This window comes from Prionailurus viverrinus, chromosome C1 (genome assembly GCF_022837055.1).
Source record: "Prionailurus viverrinus isolate Anna chromosome C1, UM_Priviv_1.0, whole genome shotgun sequence".
Classification (NCBI taxonomy): Eukaryota; Metazoa; Chordata; class Mammalia; order Carnivora; family Felidae; genus Prionailurus; species Prionailurus viverrinus.
The window spans coordinates 162,233,828-162,248,588 of NC_062568.1; the positions used below are offsets into that span (position 1 = coordinate 162,233,828).

The window sequence follows — 14,761 nt, forward strand, 5'->3', positions numbered from 1 at the left end:
AGTGAAATAAGCCAGACACAAAAGGACAAATATTGCATGATTTCACTTAAATGAAGAACCTAGATTAAATTCAGAGAAAGAAAGTAGAACAGAGTTTGCCATGAGTGGAAAGAGGAGGAAATGAGGAGTCATTGCTTAATGGGTAAAGAGATTTAGTTGGGCATCACAAAAGCTAAATATGAAAGACCCACAGTTAATACCATCCTCAATGGGGAAAAACTGAGAGCTTTCCCCCTAAAGTCAGGAACACAGCAGGGATGTCCACTTTCACCACTGTTGTTCAACATAGTACTGGAAATCCTAGCCTCAGCAATCAGACAACAACAACAACAACAAATAAAAGGCACAGGGGTGGCTGGGTGGCTCAGTCAGTTAAGCATCCAACTTTGGCTCAGGTCATGATCTCATGGCTTGTGAGTCCAAGCCCCACATCAGGCTCTGTGCTGATAGCTCAGAGCCTGGAGTCTGCTTCAGATTCTGTGTCTCCCTCTGTCTCTGCCCCTCCCCTGCTCACATTCTGTCTCTCTCTCAAAATAAATAAACATTAAATTTTTTAAAAAAGAAAAAGAAATAAAAGACATACATTTGGCAAGGAAGAAGTCAAACTTTCACTCTTTGCAGATGACATGATACTCTACGTGGAAAACCCAAAAGACTCCATGAAAAAACTGCTAGAACTGATACATGAAATCAGCAAAGTTGCAGGATATAAACTCAATGTACAGAAATCAGTTGCATTTCTATACACCAGTAATGAAGCAGCAGAAATGCAAATCAAGGAATCGATCCCATTTACAATTGCACCAAAAACCATAAGATACCTAAAAATAACCTAACCAAGAAGGTAAAAGATCCGCATGCTGAAAACTATAGAAAGCTTATGAAAGAAACTGAAGACACAAAGAAGTGGAAAAACATTCCATGCTCATGGAATGGAAGAACAAATATTGTTAAAATGTCTATACTACCTAAAGAAATCTACATATTCAATGCAATCCCTATCAAAATAACACCAGCATTCTTCACAGAGCTACAACAATTCTATAATTTGTATGAAACCACAAAAGACCCCGAATAGCCAAAGTAATGTTGAAAAAGAAAACCAAAGCAGGAGGCATCACAATTCCAGATTTCAAGCTGTATTACAAAGCTGTAATCATGAAAACACTATGGTACTGGCATAAAAACAGACACATGGATCAGTGGAAGAGAATAGAGAACCTGGAAAGGGACACACAAATGTATGGCCAACTAATCTTCGACAAAACAGGAAAGAATATCCAATGAAAAAACGACAGTCTCTTCAGCAAACAGTGTTGGGAAAACTCGATGGCAACATACAGAAGAATGAACCTGGACCACTTTCTTATACCATACACAAAAATAAACTCAAAATGGATGAAAGACCTAAAAGTAAGATAGGAAATCATCAAAATCCTAGAGGAGAAAACAGGCAACAACCTCTTTGACCTCAGCTGCAGCAATTTTTTGCTCAACACATCTACAAAGGCAAGGAAACTAAAAGCAAAAATGAACTACTGGGACCTCATCAAGATTAAAAGCTTCTGCACTGCAAAGGAAACAATCAACAAAACTAAAAGGCAACCAACGAAATGGGAGAAGATATTTGCAAACGACATATCAGATAAAGGGTTAGTATCCAAAATCTATAAAGAACTTATCAAACTCAATACCCAAAAAACAAATAATCCAGTAAAGAAATGGGATAAAGACATAAACAGACACTTTTCCAAAGAAGACATCCAGATGGCTAAAAGATACATGAAAACATGCTCAGTATCACTCATCATCAGGGAAATACAAATCAAAACCACAATGAGATACCACCTCACACCTATCAGAATGGCTAAAATTAACCGAGCAAACAACAGATGTAGGATGCAGAGGATGCAGAGAAAAGGGAGCACTTTTCCACTGTTGGTGGGAATGAACACTGGTGCAGTTACTACGGAAAATAGTGTGGAGTTTCCTCAAAATATTAAAAATAGAACTACCCTACAATCCAGCAATTGCACTACCAGGTATTTATAAAAAGGATACAAGAATGCTGATTCGAAGGAGTACATGCACCCCAATGTTTATAGCAGCACTACTGATAATAGCCAAATTATGGAAAGAGCCCAAAGTCCATCAAAGGATGAATAGATAAAGAAGATGTGCTATACATATACAACGGAATATTACTCAGCAATCAAAAAGAATGAAATCTTGCCATTTGCAACAACATGGATGGAACTAGAGTGTATTATGCTAAGTAAAATAAGTCAGTCAAAAGAAAGACAAATATATTATTTTACTCATATGTGTAATTTAAGAAACAAAACAGATGAACATAGAGGAAAGGAAGGAAAAATAAGATAAAAACAGAGAGGGAAGCAAACCACAGAGACTCTTAAATACAGAAAACAAACTGAGGGTTGCTAGAGGGGAGGTGGGTAGGAGATGTGCTAAATGGTGATGCGCATTAAGGAGGGCACCTGTTGGGATGAGCACTGGGTCTAATATGTAAAGTGATGGATCACTAAATTCTACTCCTGAAACCAATACTACACTGTATGTTAACTAACGTGGATTTAAGTAAGCTTAAAAAAAAAAGAAAAAAAGATTTAGTTGAGGATGATGAAAAGTTCTGGATATGGAGAGTGGTGATGGTTGCAAAACCATATGAATGAATCTAATGAACAGAACCATATACTTAAAAATGGCTAAAATGGCAAAATTTATATTATGTATATTTTACCACAAGAAAAAAAGCCATTTTGCTAAGCAATATTCAAGTTTTTTCAATTTAACTGGTTCTATAATTACCCATTGAGTTTGTATACCATTACTTACTTGTTTCTAAAATGTTAGATATTTATGTCATTTCTAATTTCTCATCAGCATAAATAATACTAAAATGAAGACTACTTTGTCTAAATATTTTTCTTTTCATGAATAATATCCTTCAAAAGATCTTCTAGGCCAAAAGTAAGTATATTTTTTAAAATTCATTTTATTTTTTTTTTTAATTTACATCCAAATTAGTTAGCATATAGTGCAACAATGATTTCAGGAGTAGATTCCTTAATGCCCCTTACCCATTTAGCCCATCCCCCCTCCCACAACCCCTCCAGTAACCCTCTGGTCTCCATATTTAAGAGTCTCTTATAGGGGCGCCTGGGTGGCGCAGTCGGTTAAGCTTCCGACTTCAGCCAGGTCACGATCTCGCAGTCCGTGAGTTCGAGCCCCGCATCAGGCTCTGGGCTGATGGCTCGGAGCCTGGAGCCTGTTTCCGATTCTGTGTCTCCCTCTCTCTCTGCCCCTCCCCCGTTCATGCTCTGTCTCTCTCTGTCCCAAAAATAAATAAAAAACGTTGAAAAAAAATAAAAAAAAAAGAGTCTTTTATGCTTTTGTCCCCCTCCCTGTTTTTATATTTTGTTTCTCTTCCCTTATGTTCATCTATTTTGTCTCTTAAAGTCCTCGTATGAGTGAAGTCATATGATTTTTGTCTTTCTCTGACTAACTAATTTTGCTTAGCATAATACCCTCCACTTCCATCCACGTAGTTGCAAATGGCAAGATTTCATTCTTTTTGATTGCCGAGTAATACTCTATTTACATATATACCACATCTTCTTTATCCATTCATCCATTGGTGGACATCTGGGCTCTTTCCATAATTTGGCTATGGTTGATAGTGCTGCTATAAACATTGGGGTGCATGTGTCCCTTCAAAACAGCACACCTGTATCCCTTGGATAAATATCTCGTAGTGCAATTACTGGGTCATAGGGTATTTCTATTTTTAATTTTTTGAGGAATCTCCATACTATTTTCCAGAGTAGCTGCACCAGCTTGCATTCCCACCAGCAATGCAAAAGAGATCCTCTTTCTCCACATCCTCGCCAACATCTGTTGTTCCCTGAGTTGTTAATGTTAGCCATTCTGACAGGTGTAAGGTGGTATCTCATTGTGGTTTTGATTTGTAATTCCCTGATGATGAGTGATGTTGGGCATTTTTTCATGTGTCGGTTGGCCATCTGGATGTCTTCTTTGGAGGTCTGTTCATGTCTTTTGCCCATTTCTTCACTGGATGATTTGTTTGTTGGGTGTTGAGTTTGATAAGTTCTCTATAGATTTTGGATACTAATCCTTTATCTGATATGTTGTTTGCAAATATCTTTTCCATCAGCTGCCCTTTAGTTTTGCTATTGTTTCCTTCGCTGTACAGAAGCTTTTTATTTTGATTGAGGGTCCAGTAGTTCATTTTTGCTTTTGTTTCCCTTGCCTCCAGAGATGTGTTGAGTAAGAAGTTGCTGCGGCCAAGATTGCTTGCTTTCTCCTCAAGGATTTTGATGGCTTCCTGTCTTACATTTAGGTCTTTCATCCATTTTGAGTTTATTTTTGTGTATCGTGTAAGAAAGGGTCCAGGTTCATTTTTCTGCATGCAGCTGTCCAGTTTTCCCAGCACCACTTGCTGAAGAGACTGTCTTTATTCCATTGGATATTCTTTCCTGCTTTGTCAAAGATTAGTTGGCCATATGTTTGTGGGTCCATTTCTGGGTTTTCTATTCTGTTCCATTGATCTGAGTGTGTGTTCTTGTGTCAATACCATACTGTCTTATGATCACCGCTTTGTAGTGTGGCTTGAAGTCCAGGATTGTGATGCCTCCTGCTTTGGTTTTCTTTTTCAAGATTGCTTTGGCTATTCGGGGTCTTTTCTGGTTCCACACAAAAAAGTAAGCATATTTTTAAGGCAGCATGTGTTTCCATGCTGCTTTGTAAAACAGTGATACCAATTTTACAATACCACCAACAATGTATCATGTAATAATTTTTCCACTACCATAACTTGGTCAGCAGTGTTATCATTAGAAAAACTGTGTGGTGGTGGGGAGTTACTTCTTTTTCTTTTTTTAAAAAATTTTATTTATTTTTGAGACAGAGAGAGACAGAGCATGAATGGGGGAGAGTCAGAGAGAGAGGAAGACACAGAATCTGAAGCAGGCTCCACGCTCTGAGCTGTCTGCACACAGCCCGACATGGGGCTCGAACTCACAGACCATGAGATCATGACCTGAGCCAAAGTCAGGAGCTCAGCTGAATGAGCCACACAGGCGCCCCAAGGGAATGATTTCTTAAGCAATGTGTGGGTACATAATATTATAGTGTTCCACAATTTTTGTCTATATACAGTATTGCATTGATTTTTGTGCCAATTTATATTAAGGCAATAAAAACAATGTAATAATTAAATGGTACAGTAATAACTTTTGCATCAATTTTAATTTTTCTGATTATTAGCAAGGTTGAACTTTTTCCCATGTGTTTATTATTTTTGTCTCTTTTTGTGGGAACTGCCTATTCATCTATTTTTGTAGCTCTATCATCAACTTGGTATTTTTGTTACATATTTTAATAAATTGTTTTGACTGTTTTAGATATTGACTACACTTTGTAAGTTTTGATGTATTTTCTGTTTCCTTTTATTTTCATTTTGGTTAGTTTTTAATTTATGTAAGTTTTCCTTTTTTTTAAAATTTTTTTTAACGTTTATTTATTTTTGAGACAGAGAGAGACAGAGCATGAATGGGGGAGGGTCAGAGAGAGAGGGAGACACAGAATCTGAAACAGGCTCCAGGCTCTGAGTGGTCAGCACAGAGCCCGACGCAGGGCTCGAACTCACGGACTGCGAGATCATGACCTGAGCTGAAGTCAGACACTTAGCCGACTGAGCCACCCAGGCGCCCCTAGTTTTCCATTTTTATATTCATCTTTTCTTTGGAGATTTATTCTTAAACTGAATTTCAAGAAATTACCATTATTGCTGAACTATTACTCAACCTTTCAGTCATTAATCACATGCACTGTCATACCTTTGGGATATAAAAGATATGTGTATTTTAAATTCTGATAAATTAAAACATGACCTTAAATTATTAGAATTCATCTTTGTAAAGATATTGCTGATGACAGAAACGAGTCGTTATGTATGGCATTTCAACAACATCTCTATGAGGCAATAAGGGATAGATAGATATAAATTAGTCATTTTAATAAACAGATAAACTGAGGTACCCAGAGGTTATACAGAATCAGAATTTCTCAAGGAGTTTGTAGAAATATTAGGTCTAGAGTCTAAGACTTTTGGATCAACATTTCTACCATTAAATCATGTTTCCAAAACAAAATATACTCTGGGTACTAAATTCAAAAATTTTATAACTCAATGAAGTTCAAACTGGGGCTTGAGCCAAAAGTTCAAGTTCAACAATTAATGATGAGTAAGAGTATATACAGATTTTCATTTAGCCTCCTTGTAAATCCCTTGGATGGTAATATATTAAGGACTAACAACAGATGCTGACACTAACTCAAAGCCAGCTGGCCTTAATATAATCAACATGACCTTGGATGGTGACAATTGCTACAGAGAAGAAAGGAAAGACACTCACATGGTATTTAGACAAGCTACACTTTTAGACAGTTTGAGCTAAGATTCTGACATCAAATGGAAAACATGTTTTCCTTTCAATGAACTTTGACTATAGCATTATCAAATGGAACTTCATCTGAAATATTTTATGAATGTTTTTTATAGTCACCCATCTGGAATGGAATGAAATACTCATTTAGAATTATAGAATACTAAAGGTAGAAGAAGTCTGACGAGCAATCCAGTCCAGATTTCCCTTTAGATTGATGAAAAATAAAGGGATATGCTTGTCACAACTTACGCTGACTGCAGAGCCAGAGCTGGACCTACGTCTCCTAGGTCTCCTTACTTTCTCTCCTAACTGCCAGCTATATTCAAAATTCTGTTCTTTTGCACATTTAAATATCTGCCATGATTTTTTCAAAAGCTAGTAATTAAAGAAAGTTCAGGCTTATGAAATCATTACAATAGACTATGAGAAAGCATTGTCATTTGGAATTATCCATATATTGAAATGTTAAGATAAACATAATTATTTGGGTTCCTTATTGAAAAAAATGTACATTTCAGTAGCTGGGAAATTTCTTAAATTTGTATTTAATCATGCGTGTAGCAGCCCCCCCCCCCCACCTCTGATAAAAGTGTTTAGGGCCACCTGGATGGCTCAGTCAGTTGGGCATCTGACTCTTGACTTTGGCTCAGGTCATGATCCCAGGAGGAGTGAGGTCAAACCCCGCATTGGGCTCCGTGCTGAGCATGAAGCCTGCTTAGGATTCTCTCTCTCCCTCTCCCTCTGCCCCTTCTTCACACAAGCACACACTCTCTCATCTCTCTCTCTTAAAAACAAACCAACCAACAAATAAATAAATTTTTAAAAAGGTGTTTAAACAAATTAAAAACTACAGGCATACCTCAGAGATATTGCAGGTTTGGTTCCAGACCACTGAAATAAAGTGAATATCACAATAAAGCAAGTTGAACAAATTTTTTGGTTTCCCAGTGCATATAAAGTTATGTTTATACTACACTGTAGTCTACTAAGTGTGCAATAGTTATTATGTCTCAAAAACACAATGCACATACCTTAATTAAAAGATACTTTATTGCTAAAAAATGCTAAACATCATTTGAGCTTTTAGCAGGTCATAATTATGGATCACAGATCACCATAACAAATATAATAATAATGAAAAGTTTAAAACACTGCAAGAATTACCAAAATGTGACACAGAGACACAACGTGAGCAAATGCTGTTGAAAAAATGGCAACAACAGGCTTGCCTGACACAGGGTTGCCACAAATCTTCAATTTACAAAAATGCAATTATCTGTGAAGCACAATAAAGTGACATGCAATAAAACGAGGTATGCCTGTAATGCATTTTGCCTGGTACACTGGTAATGAACATAATTTGTAACATTTGGGAAACTCAAAGATGAGAGAATTTTTCCACGTGCTTATTGTATTTCTTGGAGGCAGTGCCACAGTTGACAGGAGATGCCTTTGGCTGGGGAGTGAGTTAACATTATTATCATAAGTCTTTCCTAAATTCCAGTTTTAGAGAAAGTATAGGAAGAGAATTTTTATGTTTCCTTGGAAAGACAGCCAACCTAGATACTACAATACATGGTTAATAAGACTAGAATATGGTGGAACAACAGCTATTACAAAATAGAAGATAAATGTCCACATGATTTATATCAACCAAATTTCAAGGTAATAATCAGATTATTTTGAATACTATATAAATAACATTATAAGGAGAATTTGTAGCTCTCCTGCTTAAAAGAAAGCACTCAAATTCTTAAGATATGCCAGAGTTGTTAACAACACAGTGCTTATTCAACCTAATTTTTTTTAAAAATAGACTTTCAATCACACAAAGCTTTTTCTCTAGAATCTAGACTAAAATGTTATGAATTAAAAGAAAAAAGTACTGATAAAGTGAATGGCTCATTCAAATAAATCCATTTGAAAGGATTATAGACTAAGGTTGACAGTTTGAGTATTATGAGAAAAATGTAAGGATGTTGAGTTTTTAAAAAAATTTCAGAATGACAGAGTAAGAAATTCCATGTGTGATATAGTTTTCTCAACGATATAAAGCAGAAATAAAATAGTAGCTTGTAATTCTTATACAGGGCATAAGGTGGTGCTAGATTCTACCAATTCAGGTAAATTCATATAAAAAGAAAAAGAACTGTTAATTCATTTGTCATATACAAATTTTACTTATTTTCATTCGCAATGTATAAGGAAATAATGAAAAGCACAAATTAAAAATAGTTCAGTTGAAAATTCTACTATCAGAAAACTTGAATGTATCAGTAAAGTTACATTTTTCGTGGGACACTGTAGAGAACATAATTTGTTCTGACATATAATCCTATATTATTATTAAAGTTTTAGGGGGGGTAGAATTATTAAACAGTAGATCTAGCATAAACTTGGGCACCTGGGTGGCTCAGTCGGTTAAACATCTGACTTCGGCTCAGGTCATGATCTCACGGTTGGTGGGTTTGAGCCCCGTGTTGGGCTCTGTGCTGACAGCTTAGAGCCTGGAGCCTGCTTTGGATTCTGTGTCTCCTTCTCTCTGCCCCTCCACTGCTCATGTTCTGTCTCTTTCTCTCAAAAATGAATAAACATTAAAAAAAATTTAAAAAAAAAGATCTAGCATAAATGTAGAAGAGGAACTTATATATCATCATCATCATCACTGTTGTTCTTTAAAGATACCCTATGTCACATACTTATTAGAAAGCTATTTGCTTTTCATTAAGACAAACAGTTTAAAGAGTTAATGAACGTTTTGTTATTAAAGAATTATAAAATGTATATAAAAACAAAAAGTTAAATAGATGATTTATAAAGGAAAAAATTTATATGGATTGCCACCTAATTGACAAGTTGAATTGATCATCATTTTGAAAATATGAGAAACTTTTGTAACAAAATTACTATTTGGAGCCTTCACAAAAATTTAGACAATTAACTTCTACTTTAAGATGTTTGTATTGTTATATACATAGACATATACAAAACAAATATGTTACACAACATATTCATACACAACATATACATATCTTATATAACACATGCGTTTTATACCACACACATACTTAAAACACATTCTAATTGGGAGTCTGGATACAGGAAGTATTACATCTCTGGAGTTTACAACTCATGGTTTGGGCTTTGTCTAATTGTAATCATGACTAGCAATTGAAGCTATTCCTCTTTCAAAGAAAAATTCCTGACATTCTTTGCATATTATAAAACCTAAGCAAGCAGAATTCAGTATTAAAAAAAGAAAAGTGATAAAGTACCTAAAAGTGGTCTATAGAAAAGGTCTTATTTTCCTCCTGTAATTCATGTCCTTTACCAATTGTGTGAATGTACAGTTTAAAATCTGGCTTATGCATACATTTCAACAATTTTCTAACTTCTGAAAAGATCTTTTTCCATCCCAATTCCATAATTCTCCACTCCACATGAAACTGAGGGACCCAAACTTGTTTAAAATAGATTTAAAGTATTTGAAGTAACTTATTCTTCTAGTAACTTATTCTATCAATCTCAAAACAAATTATACAATAACCATATTTATAACAAGTACTTCTCAGAGTTGTTGTAAACTTAAATTTATGAAATTTATTTCAAGAATTCAAAGTAAAATACAAACAAAGAACTGAATCCTGCTGACTAACAGAATTTTTTAAATTCACAGATTTTTTTTTTTTAAATCACTTCAGCTCATCTAAGAAATATCAGATAGTAAACAATAGTGGGAAAAATCAAGATCAGAAATAGGATATTAAAAGTCAGGCAAATAATATGAAGGTAATATGAAGGCCTTGAAGTATTTCCAAACACATAAAATTTTATATGAAAGTCACAGAATTTTAAAATTGAAAGTATGCCATCTTCTTTTAATCATTAAATTCTTCTAGTATCTTTTACCTAATTCCCACTTGTCATCAGCACCATTCCCTGCTTTTGATGTCTTAGGTGCAAAATGTAAGTTGTCTTTTGTTACACAATCACTGTGGCCTATAGACTAATTGTAGCATTGTCTGTTAGATCTGTCCCTTTCTTACTATGTTCAGGTACTACCCTAGGCTTAGCTGTCATCACTTTATATCAGGATATCTCTATCAGCCTTTCAGATAATCTCCCTAAATTGAAGTCTTCATACACAACATACAATAGTAGCATAAGTTCTTAAACTATACTTTTGTCACTTCCTACAGTCATCTATTAGTTCTGTAATAGTATTCATTACGCTGTCATTTATTAAAGTGATTACTAGATTCCTGGTACTATGCTATGCACTTAATACATGTGAGATGATTTAAATCTTCTAGGAACACACTAAATATAATTATTCTCAATTTATAGATAAGGAAACTGAGACTCAAAAGGGCTGCTGACTAACTTACCAAGGATCACACAGTTATTATGTGACAAAAACTAAGATTCAAGCACAGGCTTGTTTCTATCCAAAGCTCTTAATTAGCATCTAAAACAGTGCTTGGCACAGAAATACCACTCAATAAATACTTGCTGAATAAATGAATGAATAAATGAAATACGAGGTTATATTACCTTGACATATTGCTAACGGTCCTGTAAATTTTGTGGTTTTTTAATACAACACCTGTATTAAAAAAAATTTTTTTGTAACATTTATTTATTTTTGAGAGACAGAGAAACACAGAGCATGAGAGGAGGGGCAGAGAGAGAGGAAGACACAGAATCTGAAGCAGGCTCCAGGCTCTGAGCTGTCAGCACAGAACCGGACACGGGTCTTGAACCCACCAACTGCGAGATCCTGACCTGAGCCGAGGTCGGCGCTCAACCAACTGAGCCACCCAGGCACCCAACACCTGTATTTTATACTAAGCAAAATGGCTGGTATATATTACCATTTCAGTAAATATTTGTTGAGTTGAACTACATTAAGAAATGGTATTGGGGTGCCTGGGTGGCTCAGTTCATTGAATGTCTGACTTGGCTCTGGTCATGATCTCAGAGTTCGGTGAATTCGAGCCCTGCATCGGGCTCTGTGCCAACAGCTCAGAGCCTGGAGCCTGCTTCAGATTCTGTGTCTCCCTCTCTCTCTCTCCCTCCCCTGCTCACTCACTCTCTATCTCTCTCTCAAAAATAAACATTAAAAAAAAAGAAATTGTATTGGTGGTGCGCATGGGTGGCTCAGTCGGATGTGTCTGACTCTTGATTTCAGGTTACAATCTCACAGTTTGTGAGCTGGAACCCTTGCATCTATCACTATCAGCACAGAGCCTACTTGGGATTCTCTCTTCCTCTTTCTCTGCCCCTCGCCTACTAGTTGTCTCTCTCTCTCTCTCCCAAAATAAATAAATAAACATTGAGAAAGAAAGAAAGAAAGAAAGAAAGAAAGAAAGAAAGAAAGAAAGAAAAGAAAAGAAAAGAAAACAAAGAAGGAAGGAAAGAAAGAAAGAAATTGTATTGGTAAGGGCCCAATTAACAGGAGCATAACACTGAGAAAAAGTCTTATTATGGTTTTAATATAATCCATATTAATATTTTTCTCTATATATACTGGCTAAAATTATTTACACTTTTGAATTAGATAAACCACAATTATTTAACTAAGTTAATTTTATGAGCTTTTAATTTAGTTGCAAAATAGAGAAAGCTACCATTGGTAGAAAATAATATTGTTGGAACACTAAATATTGTGTGTGAACATGTTGGACATGCACACCAAATTGCTTAGGGTGTAGAGATTCCTAAACAGTCTGAACAAAATTCCTTGGAGATAATGTTTTAAAATTTTAATATAGAACAAATGTCACTCTCTAGCAATTTAAAGATATAAGGGACTTCAGAGTTCAATAACAAATACAGAGTTGTTATTTGAAACAAAAATGTAGCCCTTGAGAACAATCAGTTCAGTTTTCTAACAGCAGTTATAGTATGTGGTCATAACCATTTTTCCCTCTTTTACAGAGGTCTCTAGGTACACATTTTTAATGTATCCTAGCAGTTTCCAGTTAATGTTTTATATTTCTGTAGCTATTATTTTCTGTTGAAAGAAAACTAGTAAAGGTTGAGTCTAAAAAGGGAAAACAAAGGAAGAAGATCAATATTAACACTCCACAAATATTGACTTAGCAAGGTGACTTTGTTGTCTCTCTCTCATAGGAATTGATATTGAATGAATGATGTATTTATAGGAAATACCTATGGAAAACATGTTAAACAAAACCAAAAAATTGCTATGCAAAGTTCATAATCAGACAATCAATTCATCAAGTTCAAAAATTGAAAAGACATGACTTTCAAATTGAAGATCTTTTAATAATATTCTTATTCATCATTTTTACTTTAAAATCATTAAAACTGGCTTATTGGTAGAAATACTGTAATCCACAGAAAAATCTCAAAGAATTACTTCACAAACTTTATTGGTTCTCTGTAGACACCAAATAGTTATTAATAAACCTAATGTCAAATATTTGCAGAAAAAGTCTTACCTATTAATTTAAAATACTATACCTTTATTGAATTTGGCTCGGTTAACTTTGAGTTTCTGTTACTATTAGCACCCATGGTAATTGTGAAGGAAATAGACGTTTTGAACTTTCTAGTTGTTGCCAGTGAAGAACTCCTGGTATCACCTGTAATAAGTAAGAGTTAATTACTTGGTCTCACATTATCAAAAGTCATCAACAGGAAGTCTGTTTCTAAACATAGTGTAGCATAAAAGGCATAAGTATTAATTTCCTTCTTTTTTTCCTTCCTATTGAAATAAAGTCAGAAGTTTCATATTTATCAGGCTTTAGTGGTCCCTAATGTAGGTTCTATTAATAAGATTCTTTATTTCAATATGTCAGTCACTCTTTACTCTGAAATTTTAGTTTTAATAAAATATAATGAGCATAGCCAAATCAAGTTCCATAATAAAATTTTACTTCAATAGATTTTTACATCTGAGAGAGTCTAGAAACACTAGCTAACAAAAAGTTGGATTCTCATTTATCATTGTTAAGCTAAGATAGAAAGAAAAACTTATCTGATTATGACCCTTCATTCTTATTCAAGAAATCTTTAGTATCAAAAGTAAATACCTTTATTTGAGAATGTTTCCTGCTCAGTTTTTCTTATGATTCTAGGTGATGGTTTTGGTACTGATGATGGGTCCCTTTCAGGAGGTTCTTCAATGTGGTTTCCAAACTGTTGACGTCTCAGTTTACTGTCAACTTCCAGTTTTTCTACAGTAGTTTTGAGACATTGCTCATTGGTTGTCACATATAATTTACAAAACTACAGGAAACAAAAAAGTAGTCCAATGGGTAAAACCTTCAATCATACATTTGGGAGAAGGCAAATGCACATTAGTAGGCAAGGGATAGACTGATAGATGGAATATATTTCCTATTGAACTAGGTTACTCATTTTATTTTCTTGAATCAGATTGACCACTCTCAAGTGACCTAGTGAAATGTAGCCATGATTCAATGAGGAGGTCATACTCTGAGTGAAAATAAAATGTTACACAAAGAGAAGTGATTTATTATTTTTTTATAAGACATGTGTAGACTTGAGTTTGTTCTAAATAATTTTTATGATTCTTCCACCCCAGAAACGGCATATTTCTGAGAAGAGTCTCTATGTTTGAGTGCATATCTGTAATGTGTGAGCACATGCATGTATTTTACCTTGCTTATTTCTAATGTAGTCATCAGGTTACAATACTCTTCAGATTAAATGTCAAGTACACTTTGTACACAACATATCAAATACATCATTGCCAATATCAAAAAGATGTGCCCTTTAAAAATTCTTCTACACAGTACACAAATTTACATTAGCATGAACTTACGTACCTTGATGTAATCAAATTTGCCATCAGCATTTACATCTGCCAAACTTGTTACAGCATTTACTTCTTCTCGAGTCATCTTCTCCCCTCTCTGAGAAAACAAGATTTATTTTAAAGCAACATGACTATCACTTTGTTATGCGAGGGACAGGAGGAGAGTGAAAATTTATTTTAATCTTTTCTACAAGTCAACTTGAATATATGGTTTCATTATAAACCTCAGAATGAGTATTATGTCAAGCAATAATGAAATTCATCTAAATTAAAATTTCACAATTTTATCAAATTTTGTAAAAGTATCAATTTCAGTTTACTAAATTTCAACAATATATATTATAGATCCAGTAATAATACTATCACTGAATTTAGAGTAATGATAATTCTCCCGTGATACCAATAATCAAAATGGATTCCCAATCCCATTTATACTTTGTTTCTCTTTTATTTATCACAT

General features: G+C 34.6%; 1 protein-coding gene across 3 annotated transcripts in view; it reads right to left on the minus strand.

Moving 5' to 3' along the window:
• EFCAB7 (EF-hand calcium binding domain 7) overlaps window positions 1–14,761 on the minus strand; it is a 46,592-nt gene that overhangs the window by 24,379 nt on the left and 7,452 nt on the right. For all 3 annotated transcript variants that reach the window (XR_007155233.1, XM_047873800.1, XM_047873799.1), the window contains exons 4-6: window positions 14,312–14,398; window positions 13,553–13,748; window positions 12,981–13,102 (exon numbers count right to left, since the gene is read on the minus strand). Coding sequence is in view for 2 of the 3 variants with exons in the window: in XM_047873800.1 (XP_047729756.1) it covers window positions 12,981–13,102; window positions 13,553–13,748; window positions 14,312–14,398 (405 nt within the window). In the remaining variant the exon portion in view is untranslated. The remainder of the gene's footprint in view (window positions 1–12,980; window positions 13,103–13,552; window positions 13,749–14,311; window positions 14,399–14,761) is intronic.